At 33.7% G+C, this 16,519-nt stretch overlaps 2 protein-coding genes and 1 long non-coding RNA gene across 3 annotated transcripts; 1 reads left to right on the top strand and 2 right to left on the bottom strand.

Annotated features, from left to right (window-relative positions):
- Positions 1 to 178: 178 nt before the first annotated feature.
- On the bottom strand, positions 179 to 5,030 carry LOC132184822 (glutamate decarboxylase). The gene is made up of 6 exons (XM_059598595.2): positions 4,772 to 5,030; positions 4,467 to 4,671; positions 2,745 to 2,945; positions 1,551 to 2,019; positions 997 to 1,049; positions 179 to 828 (listed from the first exon to the last, which is right to left on the bottom strand). The coding sequence occupies exons 1-6, from the start codon at positions 4,855 to 4,857 to the stop codon at positions 340 to 342; spliced, it is 1,503 nt and encodes a 500-aa protein (XP_059454578.2). The 5' UTR covers positions 4,858 to 5,030; the 3' UTR covers positions 179 to 339.
- A 4,698-nt stretch (positions 5,031 to 9,728) lies between these two features.
- Positions 9,729 to 14,364, bottom strand: LOC132185435 (uncharacterized). Its single transcript, XM_088518381.1, has 7 exons — positions 13,262 to 14,364; positions 12,268 to 12,328; positions 11,898 to 12,019; positions 11,629 to 11,719; positions 11,029 to 11,076; positions 10,114 to 10,197; positions 9,729 to 10,013 (listed from the first exon to the last, which is right to left on the bottom strand). Exons 1-7 carry the CDS (start codon positions 14,350 to 14,352, stop codon positions 9,918 to 9,920), a joined length of 1,593 nt encoding a protein of 530 aa, XP_088374507.1. The 5' UTR covers positions 14,353 to 14,364; the 3' UTR covers positions 9,729 to 9,917.
- On the top strand, positions 14,186 to 15,819 carry LOC148584360 (uncharacterized). The gene is made up of 3 exons (XR_015912884.1): positions 14,186 to 14,273; positions 14,412 to 14,538; positions 15,256 to 15,819. It is a non-coding gene; the product is annotated as an uncharacterized LOC148584360 (long non-coding RNA).
- Positions 15,820 to 16,519: the final 700 nt, after the last annotated feature.

The following is a 16,519-nucleotide window of genomic DNA, read 5'->3' as shown; positions in this document are numbered from 1 at the left end:
TTTAGAAATTTGTTAAGCATTTTGTCTTTTGTTGGGACGTGGGCCAGCCCACCATTCGGATATATATATATATATATATAAACACTAATTAATCAATTATTGAAAAAATTGATTAATTAGTGTAACAGTACTAAATAACATTATTCGGAAATTTCATATGTTTTAGCTACATAACAGATTTGATGAAATAACCATTTATTATAAGAGTCATCAACAAATCCACACAGCAATAAATAATAAATAACATATATATTATGTCTGTATCCAGTCCCTAGCCAGGGAGAAAGCAAAGATAAATTTTACAAGGTAGCATGCATATATAAGACACAAATCTGAGGACTAACAAGCTCCACTCTTCCTGCTCCGCACAAATCGCCTCCAGGTGTTAATTACCTCCTCCTCGGTCTCTCTTACACTCTTGTCAACATTCTTTCTGCCGTCTTGTGTCTCATCAACAGTAGCTGTGACATGAGCAGCTTTGGTGGAGACATGGCTGGAGGCGAATTCATCCATCTCCTTCAAAACTCTGTCTATGTCTGTAACAAGTCTCTCAGCCAGGGTCCGGCTGAAATCCTCTCGGATAACTACCCGAAGGACGGCGATGCGTTCGGCATTGGGCGGCATTGTGTAAGCTGGGACGATCCATCCAAACCTTCTCAAATTCTCTGATATCTGAAACACTGTGTATTTGCTGCTGTCTTTCAGGGAGAAGGCTACCAGGGGCACTCCAACATCCTTGGAGACAATGTCAAATCGCCCTGTTTTCTCTATTCCTTCTTTCAGCATTCTGGCATTCTCAGTGCAGTTTTCCATGATGTTTTTGTAACCCTTACACAAACAAGATCAACACAATTATGATATAGCATAAAAAGGTATTTCCTGACCAAATTATAAGCAATCTAAACTATTTCCAGACAATCAATGTGCTAAATCAATCCATGAAGGAATTTTTCAATCCTTCAAAGGTTTGAAATTTAAAATGGAAGCAGAAAGTACCTCAAAGCCCAACCGTATAAACTGGTAATATTGAGCAATTATCTGACTAGAGCCTGCCAGGATTGAACATGTTACAATAAATAAATAAATAAATAAAAAGAAAAAATAAAGGAGAGAAGAAAAATGATAAGGAAAACAGATTCATTAGACTTGTTACTGAAAATCCGAAATCTGCAAACCTTTTGCTTGTTTATAATGATTTTTACACTGATAAGTTAACAAGACTGCCTAAATTTATGAAGGTTACGAAGTGTTAATATGTAAATAAAATGATTACATTTTTCTGTCTTTTCTATCAGCTTAAATTGGTTTGGATAAATGATTATTTAACATGATATTAGAGGAAAGAACATGAGTTTGGACACTGACTTCACAGTTTATTCTTAATTCAATTAAATATTTCATGTGTTGATTAGTCTCACTTGTTGATGTAGAATTCGAGTCCGCACGTGAGAGAGATAAATCAACCACTTCCTATAACAGCTTAAACTAATGCAGATACAGCGAATCCCTCTATGCATGAAAATAAATCCACCATTTCCTATGGGTATTACCTTTGGAGAAGTTGAGGGTGAATGTGGGTTGATCAGATCCAAGATAGTTGATGTGAAAGACAAGCTCATCAGGCAGATCCTCTTTACTTCTCCAAATAACCCAGCCAATACCAGCGTAGACAAGCCCGTACTTATGACCACTAACATTTATGCTCTTCACCAAGGGCAATCGGAAATCCCACTCCAGCTCAGGGTGAAGGAAAGGGGCTATGAACCCTCCACTGGCAGCATCAACATGGATTGGCGTGTCCCACCCTGTCTCCTTATTCTTTTTGACAAGCAGTTCATTCAGGAGCTTCACATTCTCAAACTCTCCTGTCAAGGTTGATCCAAGAATTGCTGCAACACAGATGGTGTTCTCATCTACCATCTCTGCTGCCTTCACAGGATCCATCACATAATATCCCTCTGACAATTTTACCTCCTTCAGCTCCACCTCAAAGTACCTAGCAAATTTCTCCCAGCAAACCTGTGGACCATATAATTTTTAGGTAATTCACCATTCATATATATACTAAAATCATCTTAGTAGTTGCAATATTAAAAAACAAAATCATCTTAGAAACATCTAGTTCCACTCATACAAAAATAGATTCTATATAGCCCTATATATTAGGTAAAAGAATCAAAAAACAACTAGATATATAATGCTCATGAATGAATGATATGTCATATGTGTTAGAATATTAATTAAATTATTAGATTCACAGTTTCTTATCAGCTTCAGTTTTTGAAATAATGATGACTTAATATGATATCAAAGCAGAGGTTCTGAATTCGAACCATATATCTGTAATTCACCTCTTATTTCTTATCATCTTAAGCAAAGGTCATAAGTTCGAACTATATCTTTGTAGTTTATTTTTCATTTCAATTAAATATTTCATGTATTCTGTCTCACTTATTAAGAGAGAATGTTAGAATATTAATAACTTAAACTTTTGAGATAAGTAGTGATTTAATAATTACAATCACAGCTAAACAAAGTCTAATCCCAATAGAGAAGGGTCTAGGTGTTAATAACTTGACCATACTATCCAGGGCTTAATCTTTCTACTTTATGTACAGTGATAATTGAGGTAGATTTGAACAAGAAAAATGCACTGCACACTAAATAATAGGATCAACAAAGACTGCAATTTTCAAATATTTTCGCAGTCTAAAATATTAGTAAAACCAGAAAGTGAAACCCACCTGCACATTGGCTCCAGTGACAATGTTAGGCTTATCATATGGTTTGCCCTCTAATTTTCTCCTCGCCTGCCACTTCCTTTTAAAAGCTAGACCTGCCAGCATTATTGCCTCTGATGATCCCACGGTACCCACACCAATAGCAGTCTCAGTTTCCCCAAAAGGAGCATTGAAGAGGTGGGCTATCATATTCACACACCGGTTCTGCAGAATCATCAATCTTTTGTAATTAAGAGATGAACATTTAGACTGATCAAATGCATATATCTCAAAACTTTCAAAATAGAGGCCCAATGTGAGTTTCCTTTTTTGCGATTTGGTTTAAAATCGTACTTTTTGTTTATGAAATTGTAATGCCAAACGCACCCTAAAAGCTATAACATGTCCAACCAAGAACCCTATAGTTCTTGAAACCAATTGAAAATTCAGTAAGTAAATCTTGCATATGCAGAAAAAGGTTTGAGTTGATTCCCTGTAACTAACATTTATTTCAACAACAATTCCTTCAACCAGTTTCATTATTAAGTCCCAAAGACCAAATTATGATTTGGGTTAAATTATTAAATTATAGAATATAAACTATAGGACAAAAAAAAAAAAAAAAAAAAAAAAAAGATGTGTCAGGTTTAACCAAATATTTTAGAGTAGTCCTCCCAACATGAGTCCTCCACCTGCAAACCTGATAAATATTGAATATTTTCCTTTTATTTTATTTTTTTTTTTATTTGATATGCTGGATTGAAAATGCCAATCTTTCAAAATCAATGATTACATTATTTTTGAGAAATTATTAGGTACACTCCCCCACTTGGGGATTCATCCAATAAAACCAATAGAGGTCCCCCCCACCTAACCTAAGCCATGGGCCTTATTGGTCACCCATATATATAGAAGCCGTCCAGGAAAATATGATCACACAATTCTACACTTGGAAAAGAACAAAAAGAATTATCTAGATTTGAAACCATAAAGCAAGAAGAAACGACAAAAAAAAAATAAATAAATAAATAAAACGAAAAGAACAAAGGATAAGATTGATCTAGCTACTTTGAAAGGTGACAATTACCCACTAGATAGTGAGACACTCTTACTTAAGTAATTAAATAATTAATTACCCACTAGATAGTGAGACTCTTACTTTAATAATTAAATTTATCTTTATAAAAAAATTATTTAGAGAAATTAGCTTATATTAGAATAAATATTTATCAGTATTTTCAAAATGAGTAATATTAAATGAGCATTGCCGTGTTAACTCTGTGAGATCGAATTAACATCATCTTCAGTTCATTTCAGAAGATCTTAATTTGGTCTCACTGAAAATATGTTATATTAGAAAGAGGACAAAAATATCTTTATAATATAATTAACTAGATAGCCTCTATCTCAAATGAACCCGAGAAATCCTGATCTGGCGAAACCCGGGTGTAAACCACTATTCGACCAGTATCCTGACATAACATTTGCAATCCACCCTTAGATTAACATTGTTAAATCCAATGGTCTAGGATAGTGGTGGAAAATTAATATTCCTTTCCAAAATAGTAGCTTCGAGAGGCAGCCAGCTCTCATCCCTAGATGCTTGTAAAAGAAATCAATTTAAAAAGTCTCAGAAAAAAGAGAGGGCACCTTGAAAAAGCTGCATTTCTATTTTAGCCTGATAGATTTATAAACAAAACAAAACAAAATATCCAATCATATATATATATGCAAAGCGATCTCGACCTGGAGCTCGGTGGTGACAGGGTATTCGTCCATATCAACGTAGTTCTTGTTGAGGGAGGCCATGATGAGTTTATCGCACTCCGGCTCCATCCACGTCGTCACAAACGACGCCAAATTCAGCCTCGGTATCCCGTCCAAAAGCAACTCGTCGTTTATGATCTGGTACGCCGCTTCCTTCGGTATCGCCTGCTCCGGCATCTTGAACCTGCACCAAAACCAAACAGTCTCTCATCAATCAATCAATCATCATCATCTCATCATCCATTCACAAGACACACACACACGACGACGTTTCGGGTACTCACTTGGGAAGGGGCGTACGCACATATCTGGAAGCGAAAGTAGAGCAGAGATGCTCGTCGGAGTCCGGCGTCGTCGTCGTTATCACCATTTCTTTTTTTTTCCTTTCTCTTGTTTCCCAAACAGATCCGGGGAATTCAATTCAGGAAATGAATTTCCTTGGTCTCTGAAGAAGCAAGGATATAGGGAGGGAGACACGTACTTTATCTGTAGAGAAAGTGGTTGAGTAAATTCCGCAGTAGTCCCCACTTGCACTCAAAGGTTTTAGTTCACCACCGGCCAAAGCATCTACATTTGTGGGCATAGGATGCGTACGCTTAATCAATTACTTTATATATATATATATATATATATATATATGTCCACATAATAGGGAAGGAATTAATCAATTACTATTCCATCTAAAAAAATAATTTAATTTTTTACTTTTTTAATATTTAAGGGTGAAAATGTCCGCAGCTATTGCACTAACCCCTAACCGCTTTTAAGAGCATTCCCAATAGAAGAGCCAAATGTTACTTTTATCTAAAATAGCTCTTCAAATGTTAAAAAAACCTCCCACATTGGATAAGCCAAAAATATATGTAAAATAGATATTTGATTAGAAGAGCTAAAAAAAAAGTTAAATGTAGCAGCACTTTTTAAGGGAGCCATTTTACTTTTTAGTGTTTCTCTCTTCTGCTTTATCTTTTTCCCAAATCTTTTCCCACCTCTTTTTTAGAAATACAGCTAATCGGATGTGAAGACACTTAAAAATGGCTTAGCTAAATTAGATAAAAGTGAGTTTTGAAGAGCCATTTTACATAAAAATATGGCTCTTCCATTGAGAATGCTCTTAAATGGGTTTAAAAAAACCGTTAACAGCTTAGGTGTTTACTGTTAGCAATTTTATGTTTTAAAAAAAGGGCTACAGATTTTATGTATATTATAAAATATATATATATATATATATATATATATATATATATATATATTATTTATATATAAAAATACATGAAACAACATCTTTTTTATGTCTTAATATATATATAAAAATATAAAAATAATGTCATGATATTATTATGTTATTATAAAAATGATGTCGTTTTGATTTTTTTTTTTTTTTGTTAACTTTTTTATAAAAAAAAAATTCTTTAAAAAGCTGTTATTAAGGTTATTAACCGCTAAGTGGAGGCGATTAGTGAATTTTACTAACTGCCTTTTCATCCCTATTTAATATTGAATCTCTTCTATGTATACAAAAGTGCCACTTCAGGAAGTGCTTTGATCAGTTTCAAATCATAGAAAGTGTTCGATAAATTAAAAGAAAAAATATATATAAACCAACTTATTAATGAATGAGACTTAACACCAAAAACATTTAATTAAAATTTAAAGTGAATCACATAAAGACAGGGCTTAAATTAAGTTATAATTTAGTGTTAAATCATCAAATTATGAATTTAATTAATATTTAATAATCATTTGAAATGTTTCATTTACTTCAACAATTTAATATGTCAGAAGTTAGCTGGATAGTAAATTTGGCCATTTAATATATATATATATATATATATATATATATATATATATATTAAATGCTTGTGCGTTGAATTACATTTTTTTTTTCTTAGCATGGAAGTCGGATGAAAATCAAATGAAATATAAAATTTGTTAAATCAAGCTTCTTCAGTCGATATAATTTTTTTATTATTATTATTATTATTATTATATGAGAAGAAAAATATGAAAGAAGTGTAAGGATTAAGTAAAACTGAATTAGTACGATAAAAATTGATGAGTGCAATCAACAACTAATATCGGAATCTTCTTCTTTTTTTCACTTCACCGTATAATAATATAAATTAATGCATAAAGCAAAAGCAAGCAGTGGACCAAAAAGATAACGAAATCCGCACTGCAGTACTCTACAGTTCTCCGCGTCCGCTTTTGTACTTTGCCAATTTTCGATCCGTGAGAACATTCCAGTATCTCTTTGAAATATATTCACTTTTATAATTATTAAAAAAAATTTCTCAATTTAGGATATTAAACTTCTAATTTTTTATAACGTCATTCATTTTTTTTCGTTAAAGTCTAACGATCGAGTCTCAAAATTGTCAAAATAACCCAAATATTTTTTTAAAAAAAAAATTATAAAAATTCAAGCATTGATAAGAATTTAACAAAATTTGCAAAAATACTCGTGCATGAATCTTTATATTTTTTTTATATATATAAAAGTGAGTATTTTGAGAATTTTGACCGGATTTAAAGAAGAAATTGAACGGATGTGTGACATTACAAATAATTAAAAATTTGATACATTAAATTGAGAGATTTTAAACTTTAAAAATGACGTTGAAACTTGAAAGTAATGAGAGTTACTGGTGAAGTTAAGTGACGACAAATGTGTTACAATTTGCAAATCTAAAATAAATTTGAACTTAAAAGAAAATTTGAACCTCCTTCACATTCACGTTTGAGAATGAACTTTCCTTTTATGATTTTATTCGGGCTGCAAAACCTCACTTTTGTAGCCCAACCAGACCAGCCGTGGGTCACGCCAGACCTACAATGGGTCTCGCCAAACCCACCAGCCATTTCTTCTTTCTCCTTCTTTCTCTCTTTTCTTTCTTTCTCTTGTTTTCATCAGGTGTATTTGGTTGTAAGTTATGTTAGTGCACTTAGCTTAGGTGGCAATAGTTAATTGGGGGTTGCAAAAGTTGGGTTTTGCAGCACGACCGCATAATAGGGGCTCTCTACTTAGAATAATATCCTCTCAATTTCCTAGCCATTTTTATTTTTTTATTTTTGTAAGAAGCTATTTTTCAATTGAGAGAACTTCATTTATTATTAAATATTTTTTTTTATTTTCCGTTACTTTGTAATTATATTCTTAAATTTTAAAAAATGTCAATTTAAAGTTATCAGTTACCATCTTTCAAAATTTTGCTACGATAATCTTTCGGTTCAAATGCAGCATTAAATACTTGTCTAAATTCAAAGTATTTTGTAATTTTATAAATATCTTAGAGGTATATTGAGGATTTCACTCATCAAATTTTGACAGGAGGATTGACATTGACATCAATCCTTCCTCAATTTTAAATCAATCAAATTGAAAACTTAAATCTTAAAAAATAAAAAAGAAAAAAGAAAAGCAAAGAGGACTTATTTGAATGATTGTTGGAACCTCTTGGTCGTGGTGCCTTTGGCCGGCAGGTGGCTATCCCATCGCTTTTCTCTTGCCGCTACCAGTTAGTGGTGTCATACCGATGGGGGGGCCGGGCCTCATTGATCGTCACTTTCCCCTGTTTTAGAGGTATCTGTGCCGACAAGGAAAATCTTTATAAAATCAAAAACAAATTCAATTACTCATCATTATTTCTCCCACATGGGCCAGATCCCACCACGACCAGCAATGGAGAATCAATTTCATGCAATCACTCTCATGTGAGAGGTTTTCTCACTCTCACTTGCTTGGGCGATTATCGGGTGAGATATGTTTCTTTGCATTCTAGCATTTATTTTACGTACATTTTCGTTGCATTGTGTTACGATCATATCATCCTAGTGTCTTATATGGATTAAATTTAATACTGACCATATGTATATAAACTCTTGAGTACCCTTCTCTTGCAAGCCGGTTTTTAAGGATAAATTCTACCCAAAATTTGTAACATTTGATATTAGAACTATCCACCGCATCGAGTATGATCGAATGAGTTGAGGCTTTATGGTCGAGCCACGGAGGAAACGACCTATAAGCCGGATTAAAATGTCTTGGTATTATGTATAAACATAATATTACGTCATTGAATACTTGATAAATAAGTGGAGCCCTCAAAGGAGAAAAGGCTACCATCGGGTCAGTGTCGATAGAGTGGGCCGCTGTGGACGTCGATTACGGAAGCGTGGTACCATGTGTGTATGTAAATTCTTAAGCACTCTTCTCTTGCAAACTGATTTTCAATGATGAATTATACTCAAAGTTTGTAACACATTGGCATGCTTCGTTCACACAAAACTTACCAGGAATCCAATGTGGTCAATTTGGATTCTTTGATATTTGACTTAAATTAGAGACTTGTCAATTAGCCAACAGACCAAGTCTTTTAATAGATAGGCTAAGCTTTTTAGTGAATCGGGGCCAAACAATTAAAGTTTGGCCCAAGCACAATATACCTTCACCTTTTAACGTGAGATTTCAAAGGACCGAAAGGGGGCTATGACTTGTACTGGTCCCCCTCTGTTTCCGTCTCTGCTTGAGTAGGTGAGACTTGAGTAGCATCTCACACATGATATGTTACCCATTGCATACACAAGAAGCAACCTCATTGCACTGGATCCAATTTTGATCCAGTTTTGATCTTTCAAAATCATTTTTTTCTTTAAAATTTTCTTATTTAAAGAAGATAATTGTATGTTTATGTCATTTTTATTAGTTATTTGAGGAAAAATTAAACAGAGATCTAGGGTTGAAAATGATTCTTAATTCGGATAAATGATCAGATTAGAAACCAGAATCTTAAAGTCAAAACCACAAAAAAAAATTAAAAAAAAAAATACAAGAAGCCCTATATCATAATTTTCCCCTAAATTTAATAGACATTTTAATCCTCTTTTTCCATCAATCAGACCATTAACCAACTCCAAAGAACAATCCTTATTTGCAGATTTCAATAAGCAATCTTCTCGCATCCTCAAGTGCTAAACAAGATATAAAGAGTATTCTACTATTTAAACCTATTTTTCACCAACTAATGTAACTTGTTTTTTAAGTGACTTACGTTGGGAACCACTTAAAACACGTCATATCAACCAATATGAAATAGGTGTGAAAAGTATTAGCATCACTCAAATATAAACCACAACATAAGGGATGATCGGGCCGGGGAGGGAAGAGGGGTTGAAAATAAGAGTGAATTACTCATCACTCCATTGAACACCTATCATATATATATTTCCAACAAAATTCATCATTTCAGAGTTCAATGATTAAAGTCCTTGTCTTGAACATTTACAAGAGACAAAAGAAGTGTGGGATAGCTATAGATCAAAAACCAGGTGTGGGCAAGAAATCAGTTACTCCAAAAAGAAAATAGTAATAAGGAAAAACAAAGAACTTAGGGTTCTTATCTACTTTGGCACTTATAAAGAAAGTATAAGTTAGAGGGTGTGTATAGTCGTCACAGAAAAACCCAAGTCCATCCCTGTGATGCTACAAACTGTTTCTGTATGTGTATCTGTATGTGTATTGTTACACTGGAGAGAAAAGAAAATTTGTTAACATGAATAAAAAAAATATTAAAAAAAAATCAAATTTTAAGTATTAAACAGAATAAAAATAATTTCACAAACTTACATGACTTTCAGTTCCAACCCAACCAGTTTCTAGTGGCATGACTGAAGTTCTCTCTTTCTTTCTAGATGCAAGGCGAGATTTCAGCTGCACAACAATCAATATAATGTTTAAGCAACAAATGAGAGACATTATCTGGTAAATCAACAAACAGAAACATTGACTCAAATTGTTTTAAATAGGAATCTTTGTTTACTCAAATTGTCTCCCTACTAATAAATACCATGTTTTACATGAGTTTTCATTATTCAGAGGCTATTGAGAAGAAACCTGAAAACCATGAAGAGAGAGAAAGCCTAAACCTTTCTTAAGCTTAACCTTCCTTGCTTCTCTTCCTTATTAACAAACCACTATGAATCCTTAAGTTTTTTTCTGGGTGTTGGCGTTTGGCTGATAAGTTCATCAGGGCTGGAGTTCTGTAGAAGAAAGCCAAAGTTCTGGAGTTGCTTTGGAACAGAAATCGATGGTGTCACTCATGGGATTACAAGACTTGCTTTGAGTCTACAAAGGTTTTGTGAGTACTTAAACAGATTATAATCCTTTTCTTCTATAGTAGACTTTTTTGGTGGCTAAGTGCCACCAGAGTTGTTTTTCTTTGGAATTGTTTCAAAAGTTTTTCACTTCATTAAAAAAATCCCTGCACAATATCTTTTGTTTACTGCACTTATATTTTGGATTTTTGTTGATTGATTTTGATTGGTTTGTGTCTCTCTAAATTTTAGTTGGTAAGTTTTAGAGATGGATACAATCTACACATCATAGACAATAGAAGACCATCTATATATAAAATTGGTAATCCAAAGAAAATTCCATCAGGAAACTAGACATAAATACAAACACAACAGATATCCAGGCTACCTTTATGCATAAAGTTCCATCAGAAGGACAATTAGGACCAAGAAAGCTGGGATTTCATACCTTCTCTATATGCTTTAAATGCTGTAGAACCTGTTCTGTTTCTAGTTCCTGGAAAGGAAGAAGGTTGTGTCAAAATATAATCATATGGTTTTATACGAGAGAGCAAGAGAGAGAGAGAAGAGAGCCCAGGGTCAGTAAAACTTAAAGCCTGAAATTTTTCTAAGGTCTTGAGCTGTTTGGTGGCTACTCTAAAAAAGATATTTGTTTGGACCTCTGGCCAATGAAATATTTGGATCCACTCGAAAAATTGTTAATGGAAATTGGTCATCATCTCAGATATCAGTGAGCATATGTGGACTTTTCCAAGGATACTAATAAGAATTATGTATAAGCTCCCATATTATAACCTGCTCTGAATTCTGTTATACCATGTAAATCCTTTTGCTGTCTTAAAACAAACTAATGCTGGAGCCTAAAATACTTTGCAACATATATATATATTGAATAAACCTTGCAATATATTTAGTTTCAGTTAGAAGTAAGTTCCCTGCACTTCTACTACATACCATGCAAAATGATACTTTCCAAGTATAATGATGTAAATAACTAGGAAATCATTAGGAAAGTTTGTGAGCAGGAATGAAGAGTATATGTTATTACCTGAGGAACAGCACAGTCAGCATGGGCTGGGTCCCAAAGAACAGCGCAGGAACAATCCCAATTATCAGTTTGGACTTTGGCAAATGGAGCCCTGTAACATCAAAACTCACTAAAAGTTCCCCCTAAAGTAATCTAGACTATGACATGGATGCAGAGTCAGCAGGTGTGCGTGTGAGCGTGATGAATGTATATACATAGCTATTATGCATACCAAAAAGTACCCTGATTAATTAGAAGATATGCATCAAGAATAAATCTTATCCTTTTACCTGCGCCACTTTCCACATATAGTTCCTTTAACACGTTCCCTTGAGTCATCATATAAAACTTCACGACATTGAAGCCAATTACTCATAGATTTTGGCATGGGAAACTTGACCGAAAAGCTCGCCTAACAAGAGTAATATAAAAATGACAGTGCCTTAGATACATCTGATCATAAATTATCTCAAGAACAAGGATTTTCTAAGTGAAGTAAATCATACATCTGATCATAAATATATTATTACCTTAATCAAACTACACTTATAAGATGACAAATAATTATAGCAACGAACATATTTCTAAACCTAATTTTTTTTCGAAAAATCTAGTTATTTTGAAAAATCAGTTTCATAGGTTGGAGCAAAGATTGCTTACATGTATGTCAATGGTTTCTGCTGGATCCATTTTGGAAGGTTCACCAATGCAATTGACATCACTGTACAAAAAGTAACAAGGTTGAAATAAGAAGATATATAAGCCCATAAATTCTAAAACATATATGATCCTGTAAATTGTGGCATGGCATATGTCTAGCAAATGTTAAACAGGTAGAACTACGTGAGATAACCATTATAGGTCAAAGGAAAAGCTTCCCAGTCCACTCAACAACCTGTCTTCAAATACAATGATCTAAGGTCATCAGCCACTGAAGTTGGCTGCATTCATCTTCTTAGTGAATTGGAGATGACTCATAATTCTTTCACTTTTATTAACACAATCTGGGAGTTCACTCAAAGTTTTTATTAGTAATGAACTTGGGAGCATATTTTTTTATAGTTCTACGTCTTTCCTCTGCTCAATTAATCTCTAAATCAAATACATTGTAGCAATGCTAATGAAGATTTTAAAAACATTCCAATAAGAAATCAGTCCCTGGAATTGGCTTGTGCAAAAAGGACACTGAACTTCAAGCAATTGATAAACATATGTCAATGGGAATACAGAACAAAACTTAGTGAGTTATTACTTAAAGAAGCTACAATAGTACACTTGCAACACCAATAAAAGAAATGAAAATACAAAATAAAACAGGAGTTAAAGTTGATGAAAATCCATATAGTAGCATAATCACACAAGTTATTACCACCTGGTTACATACAAAAAGATGAAGTCAAGCAAAAGTATCCGAATAAAAAAAGCAACAAAAAAAAAAAAAATAGATAAGTGAAGTCTACATTGTATCATCAGATTAATTATAACAATCCTGCTTTGAAATTTATAATTGCACTTAAAAGAAGATGAGGTTCATTAACTAAACAAATGCAACTCACATGAAACCAGAATAAACTAAATTAAAAACAACAACAACACAGATTGTCAACAACCAAGAATGTAAAGATGAGCACTACAAGTTACCAATATGACATACTTGGAAATTTGATCACACCAGTCAGGAACTTTTGCCTGAAAGTCTTTGCCAATCCGAACTTTAGATGTATAGGACTCAGTCTGTTTCAACATGTGTGCTATTGGACCCAATCCAAATCTTGATGCAGTATAACTCCGAGTAATACATGATTTTGAAAAAGAATTCTTATTTGATGAATTGCAGTTCATTTTTGAACAAGAATGACAAAACCACTCATCAATCGGCAACATCCTCAACCTAGGTTTGCAGCAAGATACATGGAATGCCTCTTCACATTGATCACAAAGCAACATATTCAATATATTTTCTGAAAGACTACACTGCTTACAAGACCGGGTATAGCCTCTATCACTACCAATTCCCAGAACGTCTGTAGAAGCACAACTTCTTTTAGGGCAAACACGTTCAAGCAATCCATTACTTCTTAGTACAGAAATGCATAGTTCTTTGAGAAAGAGATCTTGATTTGAAACCTTAGAACCCCGAATATCATGACTAAGCCTCTCTGTAATGTGATTAGCCTCATTAGTTTTGATAACAGAACCAAATTGTATATCTGGTTCCCGTAAAGAACAGTCAGATATAAGATCCTCCTTACCAAAGCTAACAGACTTTGAGTTAGTATTCACGTCTGGTTTTATGAAGACTTTAAATTCTGAACAAGGATTCTTGCTAAAGTTTTGTGAATTGAGGACAGAAGCATTACCACCATTGAACTCTAAAACTGATTTATCTGCAGAGAGAGAAGAAGCACTAGTTCCATCATCAATTGTATCCTCAACTTGAATGTCTGAAGGACCATTCTTAGCTGCAAATACAGGTACTTCATTAACTTCCACCTCAAGAGGAAAAATAACCACAGAATTTTTCGGGAGCTTCCTTCGCTTGCAAATGTAACTTGATCCAGAAGTTTCAAACGTTGTGCTGGCTGTCAATAGCTCTGAACCATCCTTAGAGAGTTCGTTACAGTTTATACAACATTGCCTGGTTTCAGCATTTATCCACTCAAATGGTAAGTCTCGTTTCCCATGATCAGAGGTAAAGGATAAAGCTGCTTCAAGTGAACTTGGGATAGAGCTCTGCAATAACATTTCCACACTAGCTCTCACGCTACGCTTTTTTTTTTTTTTTTTCCTTCTATTATTTGCAGATTTAACCACTATTTCGCCAAATTATTCGCCTTATCTGACAAAAACTACAAGAAGAACAATTACATAGAACATCATCAGAACCCAGCCTTCTACTTCAGTCAGGAAATTTTGATCAATGTTAATCAGGTAAATGAGGACCGAAACAAAAAACAAAAAGGAAAACCACTCAAACACACATCTGCAGTTAAAAAGGCAAAAGAAGACGAAAAATAAGCATATAGAATTAAAGAAACTGATAAACAAATTATACAACTAGCACCCATTATCCAAGAATAGGTTTGAAACTTTGTTCTTATATGGGGGAAATCATACTTTTTTCACTTGGTCAAGTTTGAATTGCCAACCTGTGATTTAAAAAGTCACACTAGAGTCACCTGAGGTCTAGTTGCATTTGCTTTTGGTTCATGAGTGTACATATTCAAATTTTAATGAGATTACTATTGTTTTGTATGGGCTTGAAACCCTGGATTTATAATAAAAGATGTCACCCGAATGGATAAAGTACAACTTTTTATACTAGAGATTGGCAAATCAAACACAACAGAAACCACGAGCAGGTAAAGTGTAACTAACCATCACATATATGTGCATGCATGTGTATGTGTCATCAGAAGCATACATTTTTTTTTTAATATATAAGTAAGAAGAATATTACATAGTGCTAAAGCAAATCATCAAATGTAGTCTTCAGGTGTTTATTTTTAATCATACAATCTGGTCAAGTACTCAGGCTTGTCCAATTACTTACAAATTGAGTATCCCTGCATTTTCACATTTCATTACCATTTCTCTATCTAAATGAGTTGTACCAAAGAACTAACTGATTTATTGTCCTCCTAATAGGTGATTCAAGCATCAAGAGGCTTGGTTCTCTCAAAAATGCCTTGTCAAGTAAGTGGTTGTGGAGGTATGCTATGGAATGGGAAGCTTGTTGAGTTCGATGGTAGGTCAGTGGCACGGGCAGAGGAGGATTCCTGTACTTTGGCAGTAGGTCTTATGGAGTTATTATCTAGACCGCCATTAAGATTTCCTGGGTAAATTTAGGTATTTCCAGTCTTCAAGGTGAGAGATAGGAGAAGAATATCTCTTAGGCCTAGCCTGAAGCTTGATTATCGACCTTCCAACCAATTTCACCAGATTTATTTGCCATAGCTAAAGAATAGATGCCAATTATATTGGCTGGTCAGAAGGTGAGCTTCATTGAAGCCCAAAATTTGAAATAGATTATAGTATAAAAAACTAGATTTGCTGGAAGCTTTATTTCAAGTCTTTTAGAGATTCTTGTTAGCAAAGTAGGGAAGGCAAACTACAATGAGCCTCAACTTGTGATATTTATTATCTTTTCTGACTCTTGTTACAAGGCATTGAGGAAAGGATCATAAGGCCACGTAGAGAGCAAAAATTCATTCTAGGTAGCTTTTATAACTAGAACTAAAAATAGTTATTGACAAAAGTATGTTAGTTCCCTTTTCAATTAAATCCTTTCAAGGCACCACTTCAGACCAAGACCTCCCTTCAATGGTGGAGCCAGGGGCAAATTACCCCCCTAAAAGCTCAAACCATGAAATCTTATTACAAGTATTTCAACAGAATCTTAAATTTTTCATGCTTGGAGTTTTATGATTAACCAAACCCAATCTAGTGATCAATTGATCATGCAGTTAATAAGATTTCATGATTGGATTTGGTTAATCATAAGGCTGCAAGCATGAATTTTTTTGTTTTTTATTTTTAATTTTTAACTATTGAATCTTAAATTCAATGGTCTATACCAACCACGGTCACGAAGAAAAGCTCAAAGCATGAAAAATTCACATTATTATTCTGTAGAGCTTTATTATATTGTTATACATATGCAACTCCAAGAACTTAACAATTATTTTGATGAGGTGAATTTTGAAATATGACTCACTTATTACTTTTAACAAAGAGAAATTAATTCGGTTTGCTCAGTGTTATTAGAATGATTTTTCAACAGTTCAACTTATCACCTTGGATGATCAACTTGAAACATACATCATTCACATGCGTTCTATTGAAGAATTTGCAACGGTCATAGGAATTGGAAAACTTGCTGAAAAGATGGTAGAAATGAAAAAGGATATTG

The sequence above is a fragment of the Corylus avellana genome, chromosome 7 (assembly GCF_965113065.1).
Source record: "Corylus avellana chromosome 7, dhCorAvel1.hap1.2, whole genome shotgun sequence".
Classification (NCBI taxonomy): Eukaryota; Viridiplantae; Streptophyta; class Magnoliopsida; order Fagales; family Betulaceae; genus Corylus; species Corylus avellana.
The sequence above is the reverse complement of the archived record's forward strand: the minus strand, read 5'-3'. Positions and strand labels throughout refer to the sequence as shown.

Coding starts and splice junctions, on each gene's coding strand:
- LOC132184822 (XM_059598595.2), bottom strand. CDS start 4,857: ATGGTGATAACGACGACGACGCCGGACTCCGACGAGCATCTCTGCTCT. Junction 1,050..1,550: donor CACCCTCAACTTCTCCAAAG/GTAATACCCATA, acceptor CAATCCTGGCAG/GCTCTAGTCAGATAATTGCT. Junction 829..996: donor TTATACGGTTGGGCTTTGAG/GTACTTTCTGCT, acceptor TGTTTGTGTAAG/GGTTACAAAAACATCATGGA.
- LOC132185435 (XM_088518381.1), bottom strand. CDS start 14,352: ATGTTATTGCAGAGCTCTATCCCAAGTTCACTTGAAGCAGCTTTATCC. Junction 12,329..13,261: donor TGGTGTGATCAAATTTCCAA/GTATGTCATATT, acceptor CTTTTTGTACAG/TGATGTCAATTGCATTGGTG. Junction 12,020..12,267: donor CAGAAACCATTGACATACAT/GTAAGCAATCTT, acceptor TACTCTTGTTAG/GCGAGCTTTTCGGTCAAGTT.